Consider the following 27,493-nt stretch of genomic DNA (forward strand, 5'->3'; position numbering starts at 1 on the left):
CAGCAAACACTTCCTGTTCTAGGTTACTGAAAGCTGCAAGCAAAAAGGGGAAAAAACATAGAAAAAAGGTACTGTAGGCCTGTAATGGCCCCCATCCCCTTGCACAGAGGGAAAATTGAGCTCAGAGTTCATTACAGAAAATACTGGGCAAGCTCCGACTTTGCATGGTGGAACCCTTTCCAGGTTGGAAGCATCACTCAGGTCTCATTGGAATGGGCAGAGCAGCTACCATGCCAATATTATAATGCCCTTGTACAAATCTATAGTGTGTACTGCATACAGCTTTGGTCACCATATCTTAAGAAGGGTATTGTAGAACTGGAAAAGGTGCAGAAGAGGACAACCAAGATGACCAGGAGCCTGGAACAACTTCCTTATGAGGCTAGGCTACAGCATCTGGGGCTCTTTACCTTGGAATAGAGGCAACTAAGGGGAGACATGATCGAGGCGTATAAAATTATGCATGGAGTGGAGAGGGTGGACAGAAAGAAATGTTTCTCCCTCTCTCACAACACTAGAACCCAGGGGTCACCCCATGAAACTGAAGGTTGGGAAATTTAGGACCGACAAGAGGAAGTACTTTTTCACACAGTGCATAATTAATCTATGGAATTCCTTGCCATGAGATGTGATGGTGGCCACCAGCTTGGATGGCTTTAAAAGGGGCTTAGACATATTCATGGAGGACAGGTCTATCAATGGCTACTAGTCTGGTGGCTGTGGGCCACCTCCTGCCTCAGAGGCACAATGCCAGTTGCAGGGGAGCAATAGCAGGAGTGAGGGCATGCACATACCTCTTGCCTGTGGGCTCCCCAGAGGCATCTGGTGGGTCACTGTGTGCAACAGGATGCTGAACTAGATGGGCCTTGGGCCTGATCCAGCAGGGCTGTTCCTAAATTTCCCATCCTTCAGTTTCATGGAATGACCCCTGGTTCTAGTGTTATGTGAGAGGGAGAAACATTTCTCTCTGTCCACCCTCCCCACTCCATGCATAATTTTATACACCTCAATCATGTCTTCCCTTAGTCGCCTCTATTCCAAGGTAAAGAGCCCCAGATGCTGTAGCCTAGCCTCATAAGGAAGGTGCTCCAGGCCCCTGATCGCCTTGGTTGTCCTCTTCTGCACCTTTTCCAGTTCTACAATATCCTTCTTAAGACAAGGTGACCAAAACTGTATGCAGTACTCCAGATGTGGCCGCACCATAGATTTGTACAAGGGCGTGAAAATATTAGCATTTATTTTCAATCCCCTTCCTAATGATCCCTTGCATGGAATTTGCCTTTTTCACAGCTGCCGTGCACTGAGTTGACACTTCCAATGAGCTGTCCACCATGACCCCAAGATGTCTCTCCTGGTCAGTCATCAACAGCTCAGAACCCATCAGTGTATCTGTGAAGTTGGTGTTTTTTGCCCCAATATACATCACCTTATACTTGCTTACACTGAACCGCATTTGCTATTTTGTCCCCCACTCACCCAACTTGGAGGGATCTTTTTGGAGCTTCTCACAATCTTTTGTAAATTTCACTACCCTAAATAGTTTAGTGTCATCTGCGAAGTTGGCCACCTTGCTACTTACTAGGGTTGTGCATTTTGTTTGTTTTTCTGTTTTGTTTTTGGCCCGAATCCGAAACACCCCCGTTTTGTTCTTTGTTCGAAATCAGCCAATCCGAAACACCCTAATTTTGTTCTTTGTTCGAAATTGCAAAATCCGAATCTGAAATGTTTTGGATTTTGAAAAATGGCCCTGGGGAAAAACTAGTGGGTGGGGGTGGTAGTGCCCAATGGGTGGAAACTACCACCTAAATTTCAGAGGAATTGGGCAAAGGGCTAATTTTTGGTGAATTTTTGAAGCATAGAATTTTTCCCATAGGGAAGAATGGAGGTTTCAGCAAAAGTATAGCTTCATGTTGGGGGGGAAAGGGGTGGCCCAAAGCAGAGTAGGGTGGGTGGTAGTGCCCAGTGGGGGCAAGGAAGCTGCCAGAATTATTTCAAAGGAATTGGGCAGAGGGCTGATTTTTAAAGATGTAATGGAGTTTGCGCGTCTGTAAAGTTCTTCCCCATAGGGAATGATGGAACTCCATAGTTCCTGCCCCATAACTGCACTTGGGGGACACCAGGGTGGCCCAGAGTGAGTGGTGGTGTAGGACACATAGGGTGCCAACCACCCCCATGGGTTGCTAACCCATGGGGTACTGGGTTCTGTTGTTTCTGAGATGTTTGAGTGTAGATTCAGATTCTCTGGTAGCATATGAGAGTGGATTCATGGTTTGTCATTGAAAAATCTCATATGCTACCAGAGAATCTATACTCAGAACACCTCAGAAACAACATAACCCAGCACCCCATGGGTTAGCACCCTGTGTGCACTACACCACCACTCGCTCCCGGCTACCCCAGTGCCCCCCAGGTGGAGTTATGGGTCTTCTGAAACCTCCTTTATTCCCTGGGAGAGGGGAACCTTAAAGAAGCGTGAACTTCAACAATTCCTAAGAAATCAGCCCTTTGCCCTATTCCTTAGGAATAGGGCAAGTGGCAGGCACCCCTTGGAGCACTGCCACCCAACCCACTGTTTTGCCCCTCAGGCCACCTTTCTGCTCTGAATCTGCTCCAAAAACATGTCAACTTCAGAAATTCTTTAAAAATCAGCCCTTTTCTCAATTCCTTTGGAATCTGGGTGGCATCAGGCAACCATTGGGGCACTACCACCTGAACCACTCTTCTGCCCCCAAAGCCCCCTTTCTGCCCCAAATCCACCGCAAATAACATCAACATCACACATTAACAACAGCAGAGTTTTGGGGAAAATCAGGCAGATTTCCAAAGGTCATACACATCCACATCCCTCCCGCCCAAAATGCAATTGATCTATACACAACAGTGTGAAACAACAACAATGAAATGCACACTGCCCCACTGGGCAATGAGGGTAAATGCACACTGCCCCACTAGCCAATGAGGGTAAAATTTACCCTTAAATTTGCTTAAAAGGAATAAGGAGGCAATTGCCAGCAGATCAGCCTATGCTTTTGCTGGCCTGTTTGTGGGCTGGAAGGGCTGGAAATTCAAACAGATTTCAAAACTCAAAATGGAGACTGAAGGAGAAAAACTTTTTGCGATTGCAAAATGGCGTTCCAAAACAGCCGAAACAACAAAACCTTTTGTATCCAAAACAGGGATGTTTTGTTTTGGCTACAGAATTTTCTGTTTTGTGCATTGGGTGTTTTGTTTTGGCTACAAAACAGCCGAAACGGCCTGTTTTGTGCACAAAACGTTTTGTATCCGAAACGAAATGCACATCCCTACTACTTACCACAACTTCTAGATCATTTATGAACAAGTTAAAGAGCACTGGTCCCAGTATCGATCCCTGGGGGATCCCATTTCCTACATCCCTCCATTGTGAAAACTGTCCATTTATTCCTACTCTCTGTTTCCTGTCCTTCATCCAGTCACCAATCCATACATGGACCTGACTCCTTATCTCATGACTGCTACATTTACTCAAGAGCCTTTGGTGGGGAACTTGGTCAAAAGCTTTTTGGAAGTCCAAGTATACTATTTCAACCAGATCACCTTTATCCACTTGCCTGTTGACATTTTCAAAGAACTCCAAAAGGTTGGTGCCCTTGCAGGAGCCATGCTGGTTTTTCTTCATCAAAGCCTTTTCTTCTTATGTTTAACAATTTTGTCCTTAAGTATGCTTTACAATTGATGAATTTACCCGGCACTGAAGCTAAGCTGACTGACCTGTAATTTCCCAGATCCCCCACTGAATCCCTTTTTGAAAATTGCAGTTACATTGGCTACCTTCCAGTCCTCTGGTACAGAGCCTGATTGTAGGGACAAGTTATATATTTTCCCTAGGAGATCAGCAATTTCACATTTCAGTTCCTTCAGAACTCTTAGGTGGATGCCATATGGCCCTGGCGATTTGTTAATTTTTAGTTTTTCAAGACAGTTTACAACAGGCATCCCCAAACTGTGGCCCTCCAGATGTTGCTGAACTACAACTTCCAGCATACCCAGCCACAAAAAAATTGTGTCTAGGGATGCTGGGAGTTGTAGTTCAGCAACATCTGGAGGGCTGCTGTTTGGGGATGCCTGGTTTAAAACATGAAGGGGAGATCTGGTCTTGCAGTAGAAAGCATGATTTCTCCCCTTAGCTAAGCAGGGTTTGCCCTGGTTGCATATGAATGGGAGACCAGAAGTGTTAGCACTGTAAGATTTCCCCCTCAGGGGATGGAGCCGCTCTGGGAAGAGCAGAAGGTTTCACATTCCCTCCCTGGCTTCTCCAAGATAGGGCTGAGAGAGATTCCTGCCTGCAACCTTGGAGAAGCCGCTGCCAGTCTGTGAAGACAATACTGGGCTAGATAGACCAATGGTCTGACTCAGTGAGGCTATTCTCATGACCGGCTAAAATTGGGCTAGGGGAGCCTAGCCTGATTTTAGCAGAACGTGGGAACCTCCAGGCTCCAAAGCGGGTAACCCACTTGCAAAGCCTTCCCCTTAGTCCAGGTTAGCAGAGTGAGTTAGCGGACTCCCAGCTCGGGGCTCTCTCCAGCATGCTCTGTGTGCTTGTGCAGAGCATGCTGGAACTTCCGGGGGCCACACGGCCCCCGAACTCCCAAGCCCCTGCTGGCTCCATGACAGAGCTGGCAGTTGTGTGGGCGGCCAATCTGGCTGCCCAGGGTTTCCCCTCTGGTCGTCTGCGGGGTGAGCGGGCTAAGCCCACTCTCCCCGCAAACCCACTCTGGGCAAGTCTCACCAGTTGTGAGACTCGCCTCAGTATATGGCAGCTTCCTATATTGCTAACATCTTCCCTTGTCTCCTGAAATTGTCCTAGTTCTTCAGCTGCTAAACCTGAGAAGCTAAATTCCAGAGAGGGTATATGTTCAGTATCCTCCACTGTGAAGACAGACGCAAATAACTAATTCAGGTTCTCTGCAATCTCCTTATCCTCCTTTCACACCCTCATCATCAAAGGGGCCAACTGCCTCCCTGGCTGGTTTTCTACTTCTGATATATTTAAAGAAGTTTTTGTCATCCTTCTTGACACTTCTAGCTATATGCTCCTCATACTCTCTTTTTGCATCCATTATTGTCCTTGCATTTCTTTTGCCAGAGTTTATGTTCCTTCCTGTTCTCTTCATTTGGGCAGAACTGCCATTTTCTGAAGGAAGTCTTCTTCCCTTTTATATCTTCGCTGACTCTACTTGTTAGCCATGCTGGCATCTTCCTGAACTTTGTGGTACCTTTCCTCCTTCTTGTTATACATTCCAACTGAGCTTCTAGTATTGTGGTTTTAAATAATTTCCATGCTTTCTGGAGTGATTTGACCTTCCTGACCTTCCCCTTCAACTTCTTTCTTACCAGTCCCCTCATTTTTTAGAAGCTTCCTCTTCTGAAGTCCAAAGCATTTATGTTGGACTTCCTTGACAATTCTCCACTCACATATATGCTGAATTCTGTCACACTATAGTCACTGCTACCCAGTGGTTCTGCAACTTTGACATCCTGCACCAGGTCCTGGGCACCACTCAGGATTAAGACCAAGGTTGCAATCTCTCTGGTTGGTTCTGTGACTAACTATTCGAAGGCACAGTCATTTAGCATGTCTTGAAATTTGGCCTCTCTTTCATTACCTGAATGTGAATTTACCCAGTCTATGTGTGGGTAGTTGAAGTCACCCATTATTACTGCCCTGTCTCTCTTTGACACCTCTCTTATTTGCTTCTCCAACTCTAGGTCACTCTTGGTGTTTTGATTCGGGGAGTGATAGGACATCCCTAGTAACACATTTCCTTTTAGTCCTTGTATTATCACCCATAATAATTCTGTGGAGGAGGACTCTGGCCCACCTAGATTTTCTAGCTTGTTGAAATCTATCTCGTCTTTAATATACCATGCTACTCCTCCCCCCAATCCTCCCCTCCCTTCTGTAGAGTTTATATCCAGGAATATCAGTGTCCCACTGGTTCTTACCATTCCACCAGGTTTCTGTTACACCCACTATATCTATGTTTTCATTAGTAACCAAGCGCTCCAGCTCACCCATCTTCACTGGGAGGCTTCTGACACTGGCATATAGTCACCTATACACCATTTCCCTCACCTGGTGTTGGCATGTGCTGTCTCCCTTACCAACATTTGACCTTTTTGGGCCCGCTGTCATGTGGTTCCTTATGCTCAACTCCTGGCTCTACTCTGTCCCCTTCTGGTTTATCCAAAATGTGTATGCACCCTCACACCTCAGGGGTTTTGTTGACCAAAGCAGATACCATCCAGTTCCTGCCGGCAATCCCTCAGGCATCATTTTAAAAGCTGCTCTGCAACCTTTTTGATTTTAAGCACCATCAGTCTGGTTCCAACTTGGTTCAAGTGGAGCCCGTCCCTTTTGTACAGGCTTCGCTTTCCCCAAAATGTATCCCAGTGCCTAACAAATTTAAACCCCTTCTCCTGGCACCACTGTCTCATCCACACATTGAGGCCTCTCAGCTCCGCCTGCCTTGCTGTCCCTACTACGCATGGAACAGGTAGTACTTCCGAGAATGCTACCCTGGGGTCCTGGACTTCAGTATGCTACCTAGCAGCCTAAATTTGGCTTCCAGGACGTCCCAATTGCATTTCCTAACATCATTGGTGCCAACGTGCACCATGACAACTGACTCCTCCCCAGCACTGCCTAACAGCCTACCTAGATGCAGCGTGATGTCCGCAGCCTTCTCACTAGGCAAGCAAGTCACTGTGCGGTCTACACGCAGATCACAGACCCATCTCTCTGTGCCTCTAATGATCGAATCACCCATTACTAGAAGGGCCTCCCCACACCCTGGGACTTTTACAGTCATGGCTTTTAGCTCACATTCCCTCAGGAATGAAGGGTGCGAGTCCACATATCAGCTGGATTTAAGCTGAAGTCCCTGTGAGCGATCAGGGACCAGTACACACCCGATTCCACTTTCCCCCGAATTACTGCTGCACATTCTAGCTTGGTCTGAATTATGTCTGGGGTAAAAAATATCCTCTATTTGCAGCAATTTTTTTTTTTTTTAAAGCCTGAGCTTTCTGGTATGCCCTGCCGCTTCTCCTACGATGTGTGGAGGATAATCCAGTAATTCTGTTTTTTTTCAAAACTCTTTGACAGCTGTGTTGGGTATGGTCTGTTCTGAGTGATTTGCAATTGCGAACGCTGAGGCAGGGAGGCATTGTGGCAGATTGGTGAAATTCTGTGGCGGAAGTCCAGAAGGGGAGGGGGAGGGAGAAATTCCTGAGTTAAACACAAGCCCTAATGGAAATGCAAAATGTAGGTCTTCCTATGCTTACAACATGTACAAGATCCTTGCTAGTGCCACTTTTAATTAATACTGTATATTAGTCTCTGGCTTCTCTGAAGCCTGGTCACCATAGGGACATAAGCTTTACATATGCAGATGTTGTTGTAGGATGCCTGGAAGCTTAACAATGGAGCCTACAGGTTCGATGTAGTCTGAGCTGATTCCACGAGGCTGCATTTTTCTTCATCACAGAGAGAAAGCAATGATTTCTACTTTAAACTTCCATGGCCTCTTAAATGGTCTGGGTGGGTGGGGGTGGGGGAACATGAGGTGATGAAGGCAGTCACATAGGCAAGTTCATTATAAAAAATCAGCAAAGATTTGGGTCAGATTCGGCAGTTTTGGGTTAAGCATTCTGTTGTTTGATCTGGCTGCTTGGCAACTTGTCTCGCTGGTCTTCCGCAACTAGCTGTCAAACTAACAACAACAAAAAAGATCTCTTGCCTCCTTCTCTGGGATGTGATTGGTTGGAGAAAAAACCCAGAGCAAGCTGTGGGAATGCACACGAAAAAGATCCGCAGGGAATGCTGAAAAGAACCAACCCTAAATGAATCTAATCACCCAAATTAAACAGCTGCAAATCTACTCCAAAGCAGATTTGCTCTTTGGATACCCTGAAGCATGAAGCCATGTGTGGATAATTCCTGGGAGGAATATCCTCTGTGCGAGAGGATATGGGTGCCTCACTCAAGGAAGGGTCCCTGCTGAGGGAGTGTTTCCTTCTTCCTCAGACTGAAGTCCTCCTTCCCCAGGACCCTCATTCTCCATGACAGCAGAAGCACCATCAGTCTGGAGTGGTATGACTCTATCACATCCCTGAAGGTCTCATCCACACTCCTCTCTGCTTCTCTGCACTTCTCCAGTTATCAGCTAAATAAAGGTTTTAAGCTTGTCCTCCCAGAAAATTACAAAAGTCTGGTAGTACTCATCTGTTCCTCACTGGCAAGACAGGGTGAACTAACAAATCGGAGAGGTATTGATTTGTATGTACTGGGCTGATGCAATATGTATATATTTTATTTAAATTATTATATAATTAGGTACTGCACAATTTTTGACCTACAAAGCGAGATGCAGTTTACCAGCCATGTAAAAAGCCCAACAAGGGGCTCAACAGACTTGGTTTTTCTGTCTCCTTTCAAAAACACAGGAGAGCTGTCAATATCTACAAGGCTACAATATATGGCTAGTGGACATGTTTGGCTTACAGTGTCACTAGTTCGTGAAGATCTGGGCTAAATAATGCTCTAAACTAGCAGTGCAGGGATTGTGCAGCCTCATGTGCTGATCCTTGCTTTTCATTAATTATTTTTGTGCAGTGACACATTTTAAATTTAAAGTTGCAAAAATGTTTTGCTGGATTTGATCTAAAGTGCTAAGGTCATAAAAACAGAACCAAGTATTCTTATTTTGTACCACATGTAAAAGCCTCAAATGATTCACATGGCTTGTTCTTGAAAATTAACAGATTGTAGAGGGGTATCATTTTCTTTAGTCATCAGGAATGTTAGTTGATTAAAAAAAAAACCCACAAAGGGTTTTACTGTTTTAACATTGCTGATCTTACTAATGTCTGTATGGAAAGTTCATTGGAGAACAGCCCTTAAAAGAGCCCTCCCCTTATCGCAAATCCAGTGCACATTATTCCAAGTTGTGTGTACATTACCAAATAAACAAAAGCAAGGAGATCAAATGTACGAGTATTTAAAATAATTCTTAATACAAAAAACTGTATTGCTGAAAAACAATTTTATTTTATCATCATAAACACAATCATTATTTGAAGCCTCTTTGGTACAGAAAAGTGCTGAGCAGATGTATTTTTCATAGGAGAATTATTTTAGCTGTTCCAAGTTAGCAAAAATCCTGATGGTAGAGTTACATACTCAGAATGGAATTTTATGAACACTTGATTTGATGCAGTCGTAATTGGAGCAATGTTTGTGTCCTGAAAAGAAGACAGGTTCTTTTTTAAGAAGACATGATCTTTCATATTTAAAACAAATTTTGCCCCATGAGAATGCTACCTAGTTAAAACACCACAGGCTGGGAAAGATCTTGTCTGTCTACTGAGTAAACTTCAAGACTACTTGCTCCCTTTGTATCTGAGGAGGACTCTGAAATGTTATAATCTACAGTATAGTGGCTGGATTATTGTTTGTATTTCATTTGACTGAGGAAGATTTCAAAACTTAATCTTAGCGCTACAAGTTTCACATTGCTCAATTTATTGAGGCTATTCACACAATGGGGCAAAATCGGGCTAGCAGGGGCTAGCCCGATTTTGCCCCATCGTGTGAACCACCGGGCTCGGCTGCGAGCTCGGTGGTTCCTAGGCGGGTAACTTGCCTAAGTACCCCTCCCCTAAAACCAGGTTTGCGGAGCAAGCGCTCCGCAAACCTAGTTTTGAAGATTGTGAGTAGCTGTGGTGAAGCTCTGCGGTGCGGTTACTCACGAGTAGACCCCCTACTCAAAAAGCCACCCCCCGGCTCTGGGGGTCTCCCCAGTATGCCCTGCATGATTGTGCAGGGCATACTCTAGTTTCCGGGGGCCATGCAGCCTCTAAGCTCCCAAGCCCCCACTGGCTCAGTCACAGAGCCGTCAATCGTGTGGGCGGCCGCTCTAGCTGCTCAGGGCTCCAGCCCTGATCGTCTGCGGGGAGAGTGGGCTTAGTCTGCTCTCCCTGCTGAGCTTCCCGAACCGGGTCTTACTGATCGTGAGACCCGGCTCGATACCTTTCAGCATCTTCCTATATTGCTGCTGCCTGACATAGGTGTTTCCCATAGCTTGAGGAATGTAACAGCAGGGATTCGAACCAGCAACCTCTGGCTTGCTAGTCAAATCATTTCTCCACTGCACGATTAGGTAGGCCCCCTGAGATGCCCTCTCTCCCCACTCACCCTTCTAAGCCGGGTCTCACTGATCGTGAGACCCGGCTCATTATATAATCTCAGTTTTTTGTTATTTGTATTACTATCTGTAGGTTTACCTATATTGTACCACTTCCGTCTTTAACTATTTGTGTGTATATATTCTTATTCCATTGACAAAATAACTTATTCTCTTATCAGTTGGGTATTTATTGTGGGGGGTTTTCGGATTGTAAAATTCAGAATTGGCCCACAGAGCTGATTGCAATGAGTGCTGATACTGCAACCATGTCAGATAGCAAGACCCCTGCTAACTGAGCAACGAGACACCTTTTAAAAGGTGATTCTCTTATATTTATCAGGAGAGAGCAACTGGCCCTGTCCAACCCCAGCACAGCATCCCTCCAGTGGCGGCTGCTGGCATCCGCTTTATGTTTCTTTTTAGGTTGTTAGTCCTTTGAGGACAGGAGACCATCTTATTTATGTATTATAGCCATTGCTTGCCAACCGTGGGTTTCCCAATTGTGGTTTTGATATCCATGACCGGGAAATTGTGACATGTCTTGCCAACCGCAACATGTTAATCCGCCGTTTGGCAAGATCCCCACCCCCGCCAATTTGTGTGTGTGTGTGTGTGTGTGTGTGTGTGTGTGTGTGTGATTTCTGGGTGTTGTGGGGTCATTTTGGGGGGTCCTCTTCTCTCCTCTTATTGACTTGTGATTTGGAGGGGGGGGAACCCATTGTTTTTACTGTATTTTGCGTTCCTTTCATGACCGCGAGTAGGGATGTGCAAACCGGCTCAACGTCAAATGAGTTCGACACTGAACTGGTTTGGTTCGATGGCTTGGGGTCAGACTGAACCACCCCCTGTTTGGTCCAGCCCCAGACTGAACCCCACCCCCGACTGTTCAGGGGGTTCGTGAACTTTTTCTTTTAAGTTCTAATTTTTTTTGTACCTTATCCCCTTTGGGGAAGGTCCTCAAGGCGGTGGGGTTGGGGGTCCGCGGAGGCTCCCCCTCCGCCGTCGGCCATCGACTGGTTCTTCGGCCCACTCAGGCCTCTGTAATTCGGTGCGGCCGCCATTTTGGACGCCACCATGCATGCACAAATGGCCTCTGCAAGGCCTCGCATGACCCCGAGGCCTGGCATGACTGGGGGTGGTGGTTTGATGGGATGCCAGACCGAACTGGTCTGGTCAGGTTCGAGTCTGGTCCAGACTTGAACCGAACTGGGCCAGCTGGTTCCATGCACATCCCTAACCGCAATCCCCCTAACCCCTGTTTGCCATTGATTTCATTGGCTCTCCAACTGCGAATCCACCAGCCATGAGTTTTTCCCGGAATTGAACCCTCGCGGTTGGCAAGTGATGACTGTTTATTTTTCTATGTAAACCACTTTGAGAACTTTGGTAGAAGAGTGGTATATAAATTTTTGTGGAAGTAGTAGATGGGCCATCATGTCAGACACACAAAATGTAGGGGCTTCCTCACAAACACTACAGCATATCTATACTCAAAATTGTTTCTGCGTGTTGATTACTATCACTGAATCGTGATCCCCAAACTGCAGATCTCTGATGTACACTGTGAGAATAGGGACAGACTATTTTTGCAAGATGGGGATCTCCCCTTCTCTTCAGTATCAAGGAATGTTCTGTACACATAATCGCAGATAATACAATACTGCCATCAGAATGGAAATGTACTCTGTCATTGGGGCTCTGCACAATCCACCATCAATGGGACTTAATTGCTGCTTAATTTGGATGGATCATGTCCAAGTTTAATAGAACATGCCAGATCTATAGTACTTGGATATGCTTCATTCAAAGTTGAATTGATTTCAATAACCAAGAATTAAGCTTGTGTTAGATTGAGGTTAGCACCAGTGACGGCACATAGAATATACACTTAGAATCGTGCCCCTCAAATCAGCATGCCAAGATGCTTTCCTGCATCGCTGTGTGAGATACTGTTTATGTATTATCTGAGTCTCAAGGTTGGTTGTTTTATGTATGAAATTTTATAATCCCCAAATAAGAAAATATTAAGCTATTAATATTAAGCAAAATAAAGAAATGCAGAACATGCTCTGTACACCAAAAGAGCTCAAAAAGGAGCACTTTAGGGCAAACCCCACTAGATGTCACTACAATATCTCTGTTGGAATTGCTACACATTGTGCGATATGTAGTCGCAACAGTCTCAACCACAAACAGATCTACCATTAGAGGTGGTGCTCCCCTAAGAAAAGTGATGAAGGAAGGGATGCTATTAGACAGTTGCATGGAAAGGTCATTGAGCGGATGGGTTCAAAGAACCCGGGCACCCCAGCTCCACCCCGACCTATTTTCTGCATTATCTCCCTCACTGAGGGGCTGCTGGTGGGAGGGGCTAACATGGGCCTCCTCTCCCCTAGCTACGCCCCTGGAAGGATGTGTAACCATGTTGATTTGCTTTGGGTCTCCAAATTAATCTTAAAATTAATTTGACTTAACCCAGCAGTCAGTCAGGCAGGAGGAGAGTCTGTAAAGTGAGCAGGGACAGCTCCAGGTTTGTGGGGGCCCTGGACAAAGTGCCCTCTGGTGAGCCCCCTCCTGTACTCGCAATCCCCCTCTGTGGATGAGCTTTGGTGAGCTTACCAGGCAGAAACAGTGGCAAGCAGTGACAGGGGGCAGCTGTGGCCCTCCCAGTGCCAGTAACTAAGGGGTCTGTGTACTTTTATAGAAAAATTCAGGAATTAGCAGAATTTGAGAAAGAGAAGGCCCCTCGTTACCATTGGCAAAACACTTGTGGCGGGCGGGGGGAGGATTCATGCCACCTCCAATAACATGAAAGACTTTGGAATTTTTATGTACTGTATCTAAGCTCCTCCTTTGCGGCACTTATGATATAACTTGATAGTGTTACTGAACTTTATGCAACCATATGGTATAGGACAGTGTTTATGTATTGTAAGGTATCCTATGGTATTGTGTTCTATTGTTCTCGGTGAAGTATATTGTGTGTGTGTGGTGTAATGTGTTTATTGAAAACCTTTAATGCTGTAACTTTGATCTTGAATTTATAATTTGTAAATAATGTGAACAGTGTACAACGTAGAATGATTTTTTAAAAAAATTTTAAATCCTAAAAATCTTCCCAGCAACAATGGCAGCTGTAGCCATCATCTCAATGGCAGGGACTTTCCCAGGGCAAATACAAGCTTTGAAGAGGGGGCAATTTTTGTTGAGACCATGGCACAGGGAGAAGAGTTAAATACCCTTTCCCCAAATTTAGCTCCACCTGCAGTTTGGCCCTCAGAGAAGAGGGACATCAGTTTTGTCTTGAAATCTTACTCATGCCCTCTCAGATGGAAACTGTTCCCCCCAGATCACGGGTTTGTAGACAATGGCTAATGTTTCTCAGTGGGGAGGCCATGGCACCTTGCAAATGTTTAAAGACTCTCTTTCCTCTAAATGTGTGGTGCAAGATCTGGTATGGAAAAGTGAGTAGGATTTAAACTGTGTAGCTCCACCAGCTCACAATGTCACAGGCTGCCACCAGCTGAGTCATACTCAGTTCTGTTTATATTCCATTGATATTTACCCTATAATTATACACTGACAAGCAGAATCTAGTATGAAAATTGAAACGTACCATTCCACAGTATGGTCCCATGGATGCATAGGTAGTGTCGGGTCCCTTATAAAGTATCAAGTAGTTGCTAATACAATCACCCGGGTCATCAATGCTGATGAAAGCAAAATTAACTGTAACAACTCGTCCTTTGGGCGCTTTGATTATCCATTCACAATCTGTTTGATTCTGATAAGATGCTGGATACTCTGGACTGGCTAATGAACCAGTTTCACCATATAAGGTACCACCACATCCTGGAAACAGAGGATATTAGTTAATAGCTAAATATTAACTATTAGTTAACTATTAAAGGTAAAGTTGTGCTGTAGAGTGAGTGCTGACTCCTGGCAACCACAGAGCCCTGTGGTTGTCTTTGGTAGAATACAGGAGGGGTTTGCCACTGCCATCTCCTGCACAGAATGAGATGATGCCTTTTAGCATCTTCCTATATCACTGCTGCCCGATACAGGTGTTTCCCATAGTCTGGGGAAAATACCAGTCGAGATTCGAACCAGCAACCTCTTGCTCCCTAGGCAAGTCACTTCCCCGCTGTGCCATTAGGTGGCTATAGTTAACTATTAGTTTAATTTATTATTAATATTAGGATTAGTTAATTAGCCTAAATATTTAGTTGTGCTGTGCATCTTGCAAAGGAGCAACCACACTCTACACTTTAGCAATAAAGAATTTCCAGGCAATCTTGGTCAATCTGCTGCAGTTAAAAAGCATTTAACCGGGATCAATGAAAATAATTGCAGGGCTTGGCTATTGCGATAACTCGAACCGCAGTTGCCAAGATCACCGTGAGAATGAGGCCATAGTAAAAGAGCAGTTGCTTGGTCTTTCAAGGCCAAGCAGCAGGATATAAATTGAGACAGACAGAAAATAGTGTTGAACCCATTGATAGTACCAGCTGGTGATGAAGTCCACGTAATCTCATATCCTTCATAAGAAATTAAGACATCGCTTTTGAAACGCAGATATACAACATGGTTTTTAGGAAATACAGGGCTGGGTAGAGTGTGTCCACAATATTTGCCAAGCAGCGGAGAACTTGCATCACTGCCATTCCTGACCTTTAAAGGAATATACAAAACCTTTATTACCAACAGTGAGATTTATCAAGGATGAAACACTAAAAACATTGTATCCAAATAACTTGACTGAAGCTGCCTTTCTATACAAACAGATATATTTTATCTTGTTTCAGGGTAATTAATACAGTGCCTTTATTAATGATATGCTGACCAGCATGATGTCAGACCCAGCTCCTGTCAAGGGTGGCAGAGGCAGACTATCACAGGGAACACACCAGCAGATCCGTCTTATTGTTAGACCAGAGAGCAAGCTCATAGGGGATCAGAAAGTACTCCATGACCCACTCTAGCCTATCAACCTTCAAAATATTCCTAATTCCCTCCTTGGACCAGAGTTGGAGGCATCACAACGGCTGAATTCCAAGCACTCATGTTCCAAGCTCACAGTTGGCTTGACTCTTTCTGACATATGAGTGGACTATTTTTTTTTTAAGTGTATATAGGAAGCTACCTTATCACTGCAGCTGTCACCGGCCTGCTCCTTACCTCCCCTATTGGACTGCTGCCTGCTGCCTCTGAGGAACATCTGTGGGTAGTGTGTGCAGGACTGGCGCCGGATGAGTGACTCGGCAGTTCTGGTACCACCTGCCGAGCTCTGGGCCTTTATAGGAATGGTGCCTGTGGCCTCTGTTTGCTAGAAGCCCAGCAGAGGAGAGAAAGAACCCATCTGCTTTGCATTCAGTGCTGCCTAGTGCAATATGTATGGCAAAGAAGCAATTCTTTTCCACCCGTATCGCGTCCGCAAGTCCACATCCAGTGGAGATGTTCCGGGTTGTGAAGGGCAAGTGTGTGCCCCTTCCCCCTTGAATCAGTACTTGGAACTAACAGTTACTCATTGTGATGATTTTAATGAATTTTTTGTGGACAAAATCTCTCGTATTCGAGCCAACTTATATTCAGACTCCACAATTGTTACAGAGTCTGATGCCGAGGTGTCCAGCAACTTTTCTTATGTGATGACCCTGGATCAGTTTCAGTTCGTGACTCCTGAGGATGTGGACAAGCTGCTTGGAATGGTGCAGCCTACCACCTGCCCTCTTGATCCTTGCCTGGCATGGCTTATACTATTTGGCAGGGAGGCTGTTGTAGAGGACCTGGTAGAAATTATAAATGTTTCTCTGAGGAAGGGCAGGTTGCCTCCTTGACTTAAGGAGGCAATCATTAGACCGCTTTTGAAGAAGCCTGCCTTGGATCCCTCAGAGTTAAGCAACTACAGGCCAGTTCCCAACCTTCCATGGCTGGGCAAGGTGAATGAAAAGGTGGTGGCCTCCCAGCTCCAGGCGGTCTTGGAGGAAACTGATTATCTAGACCCATTTCAAACTGGCTTTTGGTGGGCTATGGGGGTGGAGACTGCCTTGGTTGGCCAGATGGATAATCTCCAACTGGCTATCAACAGAGGGAGTGTGGTTCTGTTGGTCCTTTTGGATCTCTTGGTGGCGTTCAATACCATTGACCATGGTATCCTTCTGGAACGTCTGAAGGGATTGGGGGTGGGAGGCACTGCTTTGCAGTGGTTCTGCTCCTACCTCACAAGCAGATTCCAGATGGTGTCTCTTGGAGACTGTTGTTCTTCAAAATCTGAACTTTTGTACGGTGTCCTTCAGTGCTCAATATTGTCGCTGATGTTGTTTAACATCTAAATGAAACCACTGGGAGAGATCTTCAGGAGATTTGGTGCAGGGTGTTATCAATATGCCGATGACACCCAAATCTATTTCTCCATGTCAACATCATCTGAAGAAGACATAACCTCCCTAAATGCCTGCCTGGAGGTGGTAATGGGCTGGATTAGGGATAAACTGAGGCTGAATCCAGAGGTACTTATTGTGCGGAGTTGGAACTTGGGAGATGAATTTGATCTACCAGTTCTGGATGGGGTCATGCTCCCCTGGAAGGAACAGGTATGCAGTGTGGGGCGGCAGGGGGTGGGGGGTTGCTTCTGGATCCAAACCTCTCCCTTGTGTCCAAGGTTGAGGTGGTGGCCAGAAGTGCTTTCTGTCAGCTTCAGCTGATACACCAGCTGCATCCGTTTCTTGAGATGAACAACCTCAGAACGGTGGTACATCTGCTGGTAACCTCCAGGCTGGACTACTGCAATGTGCTCTATGTGGGGCTGCCTTTGTACATAGCCTGGAAACTGCAGTTGGTACAGAATGCAGTGGCCAGGCTAGTCTCTGGGTCATCTAGGAGAGACCATATTATTCCTGTGTTGAAAGAGCTACTCTGGCTGCCGATACGTTTCCGGGCAAAATACAAGGTGCTGTTATTACCTATAAAGCCCCAAACAGCTTAGGCCCTGGATATTTAAGAGAACATCTTCTTCACCTTGAGCCTCACCACCCATTAAGATCATCCAGAAAGGTTCATCTGCAGTTGCTACCTACTCGGGGATGGTCCTTCTCCATTGCTGCCCCTGGACTTTGGAATGCACTCCCTGTTGGAATAAGATCCTCCCCACCTCTGGCAATTTTTAAAAAGGCACTGAAGACATATTTATTCACCCAGCCTTATTTGTAGTTATAATAGTTTTAATGTTGGGTTTTAAATGATTTTAATGTTAATGAGTTTAATGTTTAAATGATTTTAATTGTTTGAATGATTTTGTTTAATTGATTTTAATTGTAAATGGCCTAGAGACACAAGTTTTGGGTGGTATAAAATATGTTAAAAATAAAATAAAATAAATAAAGAAATCCCAAGTCCTACCATTGGTCCATCTCACTCAGTATTATCTACACTGACTGGCAGCAGCTCTCCAAAGGTTCAGGCAGGCGTCTCTCTCTGCCCTACCAGGAGATGCCAGGGATTGAACCTGGGACCTTCTGCATGCAAAGCAGATGCTCTACCATTGAGCTATGGCCTCATTCCCTATGGCTCCACTGGGACTTTCTTTGGTACACTGGATGTATGTAGAATCTGTGGCTCACTACCTATTGGCTTCATTATTTTTTGAGGTACACCAGGAAAATATTGGCGGCTTCACACATCTATCAGCACACCCCAACAAGGTTGCAAGATCAAGTCAAGTGTCTTGTTGGGCAACAAATGGCGACCACTAGATGTAATCAAATAAATCAGGAGCGAGCATGAGAATCACAGGAAGATCCTGAGGATGTGAAGAACTGCCCCACCCCCCTTAGAAACATAGGAAGCTGCCTTAAATTGAGCCAGACATTGGTCCATCTAGCTCAATATTGTCTACACTGACTAGCAGCAGCTCTCCAAAGTTTCAGACAGGAGTCTTTTCCAGCCCTACCTGGAGATGCCAGGGATTGAACCTGAGGCCTTCTGCATGCAAAGCTCTTCCACTGAGCTATGGCCCTATCCTCTAAGGAGAATATCTTACTGTGCTAACATGTAATCTCCCATCCAAATACAAACCAAGGTGGACCCTGCTTAGCAAAGCAGACAGTTCATGCTTGCTACCACAAAACCAGCTGTCCTCCCCAACGCTAAGACCAGAATATTGTCAGTTCCTCATGATCAACATTTTTGTTATACCTCTAGGAAGTCATGCCGACATCCATCATCCTCTAGATTGAAAGAACTGAAAAAAAGAGATATAGTGTGGTTCAACGGTGCTCGTAGTATAATGGTGCAATCCAAGTTTCGAGGATAAGGATTGGGCCAGCCTGGACTTTTCAGATCGCCAAACGACTGATTGTATTCTCTGTTGCAGCCTATTGAGAGAGAGAAATATCATTTCGAAGTTGTATAACGTCTCAACATCTTTACTGTTCATGCACAGCAAAATTTAATGCATAAAAGAAACTCCATTAACCTTACCTGAAGCTTGATAGGAAAAGCTAAGTCCATTGTTAATCATATAGGCCTCTGATCTAAAAATTACAAGAGCAGTCCGTCTGTAAGAATAAAACTCTGGAATTGCAAAGTTTTCAAAGCCGCAGAATCGGTGGACACGGTCAGCATGTTCTTGATTGCCCTGAAATGTAAGAAGCACATGCCAATGAATGACAAGGTGCTATAAAATTAACAAATGGAATCCAAGGAGACTTTCCTAACATATTGCTACAAGAGGTTTTTGCTTTACAAAAACATCGCTGGCAATGCAGGATATTGTGGCATGTGAACTGTGGTTTACAATAGCCACCCATGTCTGTAACCTCCTTCGGACATTATCAAAGATGTTTGGCATCACTCGGAGTGCCAAGACTGGGGGAAACGTCCTGCCCTGGATTGCCCAAGGTTGCTGCTCATGGAAGCGCCGGTCATCACGGTTACAGCGCTTCCCTTTTCACACAAACAGAGCCGTAACCGTGAGCAGCTGGTTGGAGGAAGGAAGTGACAGGGCTGAGGCGGGACTTTTTCTCCACTTTCAGTGCTCCAAGCGGCACTCACCATTACATCAATCATGTCTGGAGAGAGCTTGTGTCATTTTGAAAACGGTTAGAAAGGGGTTTCAATTTCAATTTTAAATTTTATTTTCCAAACTTTGATGTGGGTTAACCACTCCCTGCTGTAACACTCCAGCTTAACTGCTCATATAACCTTTTATAACTGGACGGCTGTGTGACCCTCAGCGATATATTTCTGGAAGACAAAGAGCACTTATGGGGGCAGGGGAGAGCAGCAAGAATCGCTCCCTCCTCCCCCATGCTGTGCTGCTCCAGAAGAGACTTGGCCTTTCTGCACAGAGATGCAGCTCCTTTGTGTCCCTAGCTGGCTGCTCTGGATGTCAGCCAATGTAACCTTACTGTTACTACTACTACTATTTAGATACTACCACTACACTACTTTTCAATAACAAGCCACCTAATGGCACAATGGGGAAATGACTTGACTAGCAAGCCAGAGGTTGCTGGTTCAAATCCCAGCTGGTGTGTTTCCCAGACTATGGGAAACACCTATATCGGGCAGCAGTGATATAGGAAGATGCTGAAAGGCATCATCTCAGACTGTGCAGGAGGAGGCAATGGTAAACCCCTCCTATATTCTACCAAAGACAAGCAAAGGGCTCTGTAGTCGCCAGGAGTCGACACCAACTCGACAGCACACTTTTCTTTTCTTTACTTTTTAATAAAAGTGCTCAAAGTAGTTCACACAGAAAAACAAACAAACAAAAAAAAACAAATAAAATGGTTTCCTGTCAAGCTACATGGAAAAATAAGACAGACACCTGTAACAACCACTGGAGGGATACTGTGCTGGGGTTGGAATTGCCACTGCTATGCTTAGTTTGATGCAATATGATTGCATGTATTTTATTTAAATGATTATATAGTTAATAAACATTAAATTATTACTACTGCCTTTCTTCTCTTATGGAGGTTATGGCAGTTTACACTGGGCTTCTATGTGGTCTCTCATGGCATTTAGGCATTGACCAGATCCAGACCTGCTGACCTCCAGCAAGGTGGAGGCATCACGTGCCTTCATTCCACGTCCTGGGAATCCCATATGCCTTTCGGAACTTGCTGTCCATCAGAATCCAGTTAGTATGGATTTTAGCTAGTGTGTGTCAGTCCTCATCTAATGCCATAGCTCTGCTGTTTCAGTGTCTTACGACTGAACATTTCTGGCAAGGAGGAGACCTTCCAGTCGGAAAAATCTCACAGACCTCTGAGATCCAAACTAGGAATTGCCGCCACCCGCAAAAAAGAAGAGCACATCTCTCATTGTTAGACTTTAGAGGTAGGGCTGGCTGACTTACCAGAGGTGAGTCCTGGAACTCCAGGTAATTCTGAGAGCAGTCTTGGCTGGACTGGAGGTGGAATGTCCGCACGACTAGTTTAACCTGCTGCTCAGGAGGGGCATCAATGACCCATTTACAGACTGTAAATGGGGGATATGCATTTGGAAAGTAGGGTGATGTTGCAGTCTGGGAAGCAGAAGTTGCATTATATACACCTCCACACAGTCCTGCAAGAAACAACAACTTAAGCCAATTTACTTCAATTTACTATCTCAAGTTCTGGCCCTAATGCAGTATGTGTTTCAAAGCATGTTCCATTCAAATTACTGAGACTTTCAGATCAAAGTGCTTCGAGCCAAGGAACTAGAGCCCAAATTCAAAACAAGCCTATGATATATACATGTTATTTACTTGAAGTGACATACAAATTCATAGTGTGCTAGAACAGCAGCACAAGAGGCATAACTCCACCAAGCTTTGATCCTGACCTCTCTAAGCCCAAGAAATGGGCTGACATTCAGAGCAAAGGAACACAGGTGCTCCTTAAATCAGTGTGCATGCAGCGCTAGCCCCACTCTGGTTTCCAAGGGTGGACAGTCTCGCATTCTTATGCAAGAGTGAAAATACTTTTCAGAGACTGCCTGCACTCCACAAGTGCTCTGTTAGTCTGGAAACATGTCACTGAGGGTTGAGCAGTGTGTTGCCAGTCTGAGTACTTCCAGAACACAGATAAGGTCCAAAATGTATCTGTACTTTGTGCAAGAGCACAAGACCGTCTGTACTTGGAGACTTGCATGGGGGCTGGGCTGTGCAGGAGCTGATATTAGAAGCGCCCCTGTTCCCTTGCTCTGGATGTCAGCCAGTGCCGGATTGAGGCACAAGCTAAGGAAGCTACAGCTTAGGGCCTCACATTATGAGGGGCCTCTGAATACAGAAACCGACTAAATTTCAACGTTTACATAATTGGTTGAAAAAATAAAGGAGAATGGAAAAAAATATCATTGTGAGTGTGTGATTTTGAGGTCGTATTGTTTTAAGAGATAATGATGTCATTCACCGTCTGCTTCACATACCTGGAGGTGGTCCTCCATGCCTCTGGCTCAAGAAAGGTACACTGTGGCCACATTGTCCTAGCAGCACAGAGGAGCTCTGCCACCGTCTTGAGGTTCCTTTAGACTAGAGGCGGCCGTTTCGTACCTGCAGCACTCAAACTATCAAGGCCAAGCCGCTGGCAAAATTACTATATGGCGCCCACCCATGATCCCCCTCTAATCTTGCCACACTGTAATGTGTCCAGTCTAAATTCCTAAGAGGGGCCTTACAAGTGCCTGGCTGTGTCACCAATGCCACTCTACGTTTGGAAACTGGCATGATAAAAGTTGAGGCCAAAGTTTGGATGACTGTTCTCAACCACTGGTTTAAACTAGACCTTTGCCCATGTGGCCTGGCCCTGCTAACCCTGCAGGACAATTTCCAATCCTCTTAGAAATGGGCAGTCTACAACAAAGTGGTGCTACTGGGCTTCTCCCCAGAGGTGCACCTAGGTAATTTTGGAACCTGGACCTAAAGGCTTTTGGAGGCCCCACCCTCCCACTCAGTGTTTTTAATGCATTTTTAACATAACCACACCGCCCGGGACAGATTAAAAAGGATTTGGGGGCCCCCAGAGGGTGTGGAGGCACTGGACTTCAGCCCGGAAGTCCAGGGGTAAGAACGCCTCTGCTTCTCCCCATCTCTCCTGCTTGCTATGGGCTGTGATAAGACAAAAACAGCCATCAAACAGAGGATCCCGGACACAGAACACCAGGTGGATCTAAGTATGGCACCTGGCCTTCTGGCCTCAGATAGTCTCAGATTCACTGTCTCCCCCTCTGTATATTTGACACAGTTGGAAATACCAAACCACAGAAGGGCATTGACCCTTGCCCGTTGTCATGCCCTTCCTTCCACTGTTCTGGAAGGCAAATACAGGAAGATCCCATTCATGGAAAGGCTTTGCCCTTGTGAGTCTGGGGAGGTGGAAACCATTGAACATGTACTTCTCTCTTGCCCTTTTACAAAGACACTGGAGACAAGCTCATACTCCCCCTACTTCTCAGATACCCTGGTCACTCTAGTCAAGACTGTACCAAGATGCTGCTCTCAGATGAAAATCGGACCTTCACGTACAATGCTGCCAGGTTCTGCGTGGCAGCGTGTACGATCCGCCAAACTCTGACTGCCAGCCCATAACCTGTGTAGCAGATTCTTAACTACCTTATTATATTTTAAATACTTTATACTTTTTAGATGCTTCTACTTTTATAGATAGCTGTATGTAACTATGAATACCTTTGCCTTATCTCTATTTTATTAGTCTCACAAAAAAATTTAAGAGCTGTATTTCATAAATCATAACTTTATAGTCTAATTATAGTTTATTAATTTTTAGTAATTTAGTTATAGTTATTTCATGATAATGTGGTTTATAATAACTTTAATGTAATATGATTTATTGCCTCATAATCTTCTATTATTCTGTATCCGTATCATGTCCTATGCTGGTCTTTGACCGTAATAAAGAAGATTGATTGATTGAGGTCATGCCCACTATCAAACACTGTGTTCTACCCAGGTTTGGGAGCTCTGTGTGCTCCCAATTTTCAGTTGCGTGGAAGTAAGTTAAGGTAAGAAGAAAATCTGAGTAGAAGTGATTAAATGGAAGTAAAGTAGGAGGAAAAGCTACCCAGGCTTTCCTCGTACCTTAGGAGGAAATGAAAAAAATTTAAATTATTATTTTTTCATTACATCTTTTTAATATGAAAATAGCAAACATTTATTATTTCTATTTTTATTATCCTTTTGGTTAGAATTTTTTTAATGCTATGGGGCCTCAAGCTTCACATAACTTAGGGCCTCAGCAGCATGTCTTAATCTGGCCCAGATGCCAGTCACTATTTTTCTCTTCCACTCAGACCATGGCTCACCCACCCTTTCTCTTATTGCTGGTCTGGGCAGCTGGATTCTCTCTATAAAGCAAAAGCTCTTGTCTTTTCATTCTCTAGCTTCCTAATTAACAATCCTCAGGTCCATAATTGCTTTTTGTTGTTAGCTTTGAAACCCTCTAAGTTGTGTAAGATGAAGGAGGAACTACAATTTACTTCATAGCATCTAATGGTGGTTGGGGGCGGGAAGGAAATGTATACTTACTATCCACAGTAGTGTAGGTAGCATTGAAACCTGCTCTTTCTACAGTCATGTCAGTGACAAATTTAACGGTCAAGAATTTGTCAGTAGAAACAAAAGGAGCTGGAATGCTGGAGCCGCAGAATGAGCCAACCAGAGGAGCATTTTCACTGCTGCCATCGTACAGCTAAGAAAAACAACAATACACATGATCTCAGTGTATATATTTAATGTGCAGAAGGAAGCATTAGGTGAATAGCTGTTGAGTGTAGTTTCAACTGTTCAAAAAGGGTGATAAGCTGCAGTTCAAGGGTTCAAAATCAAAACAATTTCTCATTTTGGTTTCATGTAACCAAGAAAGCCATTTTCAACAAAGCACTTTGTATAGGTTTAATATCCTTGAAATTGAATTAAACTTTCTTTTCTTTCTCATTGTGAACCTTCAGAACATGTCATTTCATAGTAGTATATTGCTCCCCTGCTCCCCTTAGGGATGGGACCTTTGCATAAAAAGTGAGAAAATTTTGTACATGCACAAAATAGTGGGTACTGAATTGCTTGATCAGCACAGAATAATGATCTTACTTTGACATAGTCAAATCGGCAGCCTTGAGGAGAAGATGCTGCTTCCAATGTAAAAGTGCTGAAGGTGAGATTGACCAGCTTGTTCATGGGTGCAGCTATAATCCACACACATTCTAGGTCTTTGTCATATTTGCCATCGTTATTGGAGTCTGGAGAGCCAAAGCTGGAACTTGACTTTGTCAGATAACCACCACAACCTTGCTGAGGACCTGTTTAAGACAGAAATGCTGCCATCTGTTGCATATTTAATATTGGCATTTTAACATGAAGTTCTGTATTCTTCTGTCATACTTTATCTCACTCCGCAATCCCCATCCTGTGGTTGATTGTCAGTGGGGCAGGGCGTGTATCACTTTAATGTTTTGTATAGGACTTTGATGGCACCAACCCTTTTCATAATTATGTTGAATGTATGGAGGGAGAAATGGGATTGTATGCACTGCTCCTGCTCCTAGCCTCCATGTATTAAGTGGGTGGTGTGAACAAAGTATGCATCCACAACTATACACAGAAAATAAGAGCTCCTGTCCTGCTCATGAGGAGACAGCAATATGTGCATATGCTCCATTCATACCTTTGGTTGAATGTGTGGAGCAGGGGTGTAGGGAGCTTGGTGGGAGCCGAGGGACAAAGTCCAACTGGCTGCTCCCCCACCCTCTGGGTGTTCCTTCGCATGCACGTAGCGCATCCAAGCCCCAAGTCACACACCCTGCATCTGATGTCAGATGTAAGGGGGCGGGGCCAGTGCTGAGAAGGGGACTGTCACAGCCCCAGCAGAGTTTCATTTCCCTGAAGCTCCCTTTCAGTGATTCCACCAACAGCTGACAGGGGAAATGAAACTCTGCTGGGGCTATGACGGCCCTGTTCTTGGAACTGGCCCCGCCCCTTGTGTCGGATGTCAGATGCAGGGGAGGGGTGAATGCCCAGGGGGAGACTACATCCCTCCCCAGACAGCTTTTCATTGAAGTGCTGGCTGGAAAGGAGAGGGGCATGCCTTGTACTCCCAACTGGCAAGCATTTTGCTCGCTGGCTGGGTGTGGAAGTGGGCACCCTGGGTGAGGGAGAGATGGGGGGCAGGCCCTCGGGGCCTGGGGACAATTGTCTGCCCTTGCTCAAGGGTCACTACACCCCTGGTGTGCAGGTCAAGAATTTGCAGGTCAGAAGTGTGGAGAGTAAGTACATTCCACCTCCTCTGAGTGGAGTCCATGTCTCTTCTCCATCCTCTGCACATTCAACACATGTTAAAAGGGTGAGCATAAATGTTATATTTTAGAACTCGTGTAATGCTAGTCTTTTCTTTAGAGATTAAGTGAAGAATGAAACATCATGTGCACCAGCCTCTCTACTGCAACACTATCCTAACATTGCTATAATGCTGCCTTAGTATCACATTTTAGATATTTCAGTGGCAGAATGGTCTGTATTTTAGTAATAAATCATCATTTGAGAAGTTTTTAAAAATTATCTTTATCTTTGTTTAAAAAATATGGCAAAGCCTAAGAAATAAAGTGAACTTAAAAAACTGTTAAGTCATCTCATCCCAAGTATTTATTTGCATCAAGATTTAAAACTGGGCTGTAAAAGTATGAATTATTACTGACAATAATATAAAAGCTAAAAATACTATCTGTTGGTTATCTGAATAGGCTTAATTCCATAAAGCTCTAGCTCTAATGAGAAAGGTGATAGGTGCCATTCAAGGAAACAAAGTGGTTGACAGAGACTTCAGAGTTTCCTGTTAATGCCTAGCATACACAGCATTAACATTTGGACTTTCTGACTAATGTTGAGGGAGTGAGAAAATCCTAACACTAGCCCAGATGCCACCCCCGCCAGCCATATGGTGCTACTGAAATTTTAGACTAATCAAAGCAAACTGTGAAATACCTCTTCGATTCAGACTTTTTTACACAATCGATGTGCATAATATTGTGAAACGCACAGCAAGTTATGCTTTTAAATAGACATTGGATCAAACCACAGATATAGTTTTAAATATTTTTAACAGTAGGGGGAGCTGTATCTCTGCTTTTAGATGTCAAGCTAATATTCCAGACTGTGTTAAGGAAACCCTTGTGGACTTTTCAAATATCAGAGTTGAAAACAAAGCACTCAGATTTGTATGCAGAAGCCTAAATAAATGTATCAGGAATTCTGAGCTTAAATGGGGTTTGTAGATCCTTAAAGAGAAGGTGCTTGCATTGATAAATTAAAGGTCAGTTTACTTGTTTACATTATGTGAAAGAAGACTTCTAATGGGATTCGGGTCATGGGTGTTATACGAGCAAAGTGGGGAATCTCTTTGATTTCAGTGATTGGCAAGCCCCATTAAAGACTTTTGGAAAAATACATTTCTCTATCATAAGAGAGAGCTGGTCTGACCAGGAGAGCTGGTCTTGTCCCCAAGCATGAATTGTCCCCTTTGCTAAGCAGGGTCCACCCTGGTTGCATTTGAATGGGAGACTACATGTGAGCACTAGAAGATATTCCCCACAGAGGATGGGGCCATTCTGGGAAGAGCACCTGAATGCTTGCATGTAGAAGGTTCCAAGTCCCCTTCCTGGCATCTCCAAGATAGGGCTGAGAGAGACTCCTGCCTGCAACCTTGGAGAAGCCGCTGCCAGTCTGTGTAGACAATACTGAGCTAGATGGACCCAATGGTCTGACCTATGACTCCTATCCCTCAGGGATGCCTTTCTGCTGTTACTTCTGGAGCACAGGGAGACCTCTGAAATAGTTTGTACTCTTGCACAAGAGTACCTGCACTTTGGAAGTGCGGGGACTAGCGGTGCATACTTGCTGTTGTTTAAAGTGTGCATGTAGCATTAGTCATGATATCAGTCACAGTCTTTAAAAAAGAATAAGCTGTTGTGAATAAGCACCAGGAACAAAATTTCAAAATCACATCTGGATAGACGCACTCTTGGCTAACTTCAGATTCCTTAACAATATTCTGGTATGGTTTTAAGAATAGAGTTCAAGCATTACAAAAGACCATACTGTAGCCAGTGGGGTGGTGGGGCTAGCCTCCAGGCCTCTGTGTTACAGGTTTCTTAAGCAAGCATGTGCTGGAGGCATGATAGTTCTGCAAGACTACATAAAACCAGAGTGAACAAGGATACAAAATTGTTCAGGTCTTTGAACTGAAGCTAGGAAAGCTCCAGCT

The 27,493-nt window shown here is 44.7% G+C and overlaps 1 protein-coding gene across 1 annotated transcript in view; it reads right to left on the reverse strand.

Moving 5' to 3' along the window:
* Positions 1 to 9,071: 9,071 nt before the first annotated feature.
* The window catches only part of CUBN (cubilin), a 231,537-nt gene continuing 213,115 nt past the window's right edge, over positions 9,072 to 27,493 (reverse strand). Inside the window, exons 60-67 of the mRNA XM_053264705.1 lie at positions 24,328 to 24,536; positions 23,767 to 23,929; positions 20,596 to 20,804; positions 18,711 to 18,867; positions 18,426 to 18,604; positions 14,738 to 14,903; positions 13,846 to 14,081; positions 9,072 to 9,285 (exon numbers count right to left, since the gene is read on the reverse strand). Of these exons, the coding sequence (XP_053120680.1) occupies positions 9,178 to 9,285; positions 13,846 to 14,081; positions 14,738 to 14,903; positions 18,426 to 18,604; positions 18,711 to 18,867; positions 20,596 to 20,804; positions 23,767 to 23,929; positions 24,328 to 24,536 (1,427 nt within the window). The 3' untranslated portion in view covers positions 9,072 to 9,177. The remainder of the gene's footprint in view (positions 9,286 to 13,845; positions 14,082 to 14,737; positions 14,904 to 18,425; positions 18,605 to 18,710; positions 18,868 to 20,595; positions 20,805 to 23,766; positions 23,930 to 24,327; positions 24,537 to 27,493) is intronic.

This window comes from Hemicordylus capensis, chromosome 6 (assembly GCF_027244095.1).
Source record: "Hemicordylus capensis ecotype Gifberg chromosome 6, rHemCap1.1.pri, whole genome shotgun sequence".
NCBI lineage: Eukaryota > Metazoa > Chordata > Lepidosauria > Squamata > Cordylidae > Hemicordylus > Hemicordylus capensis.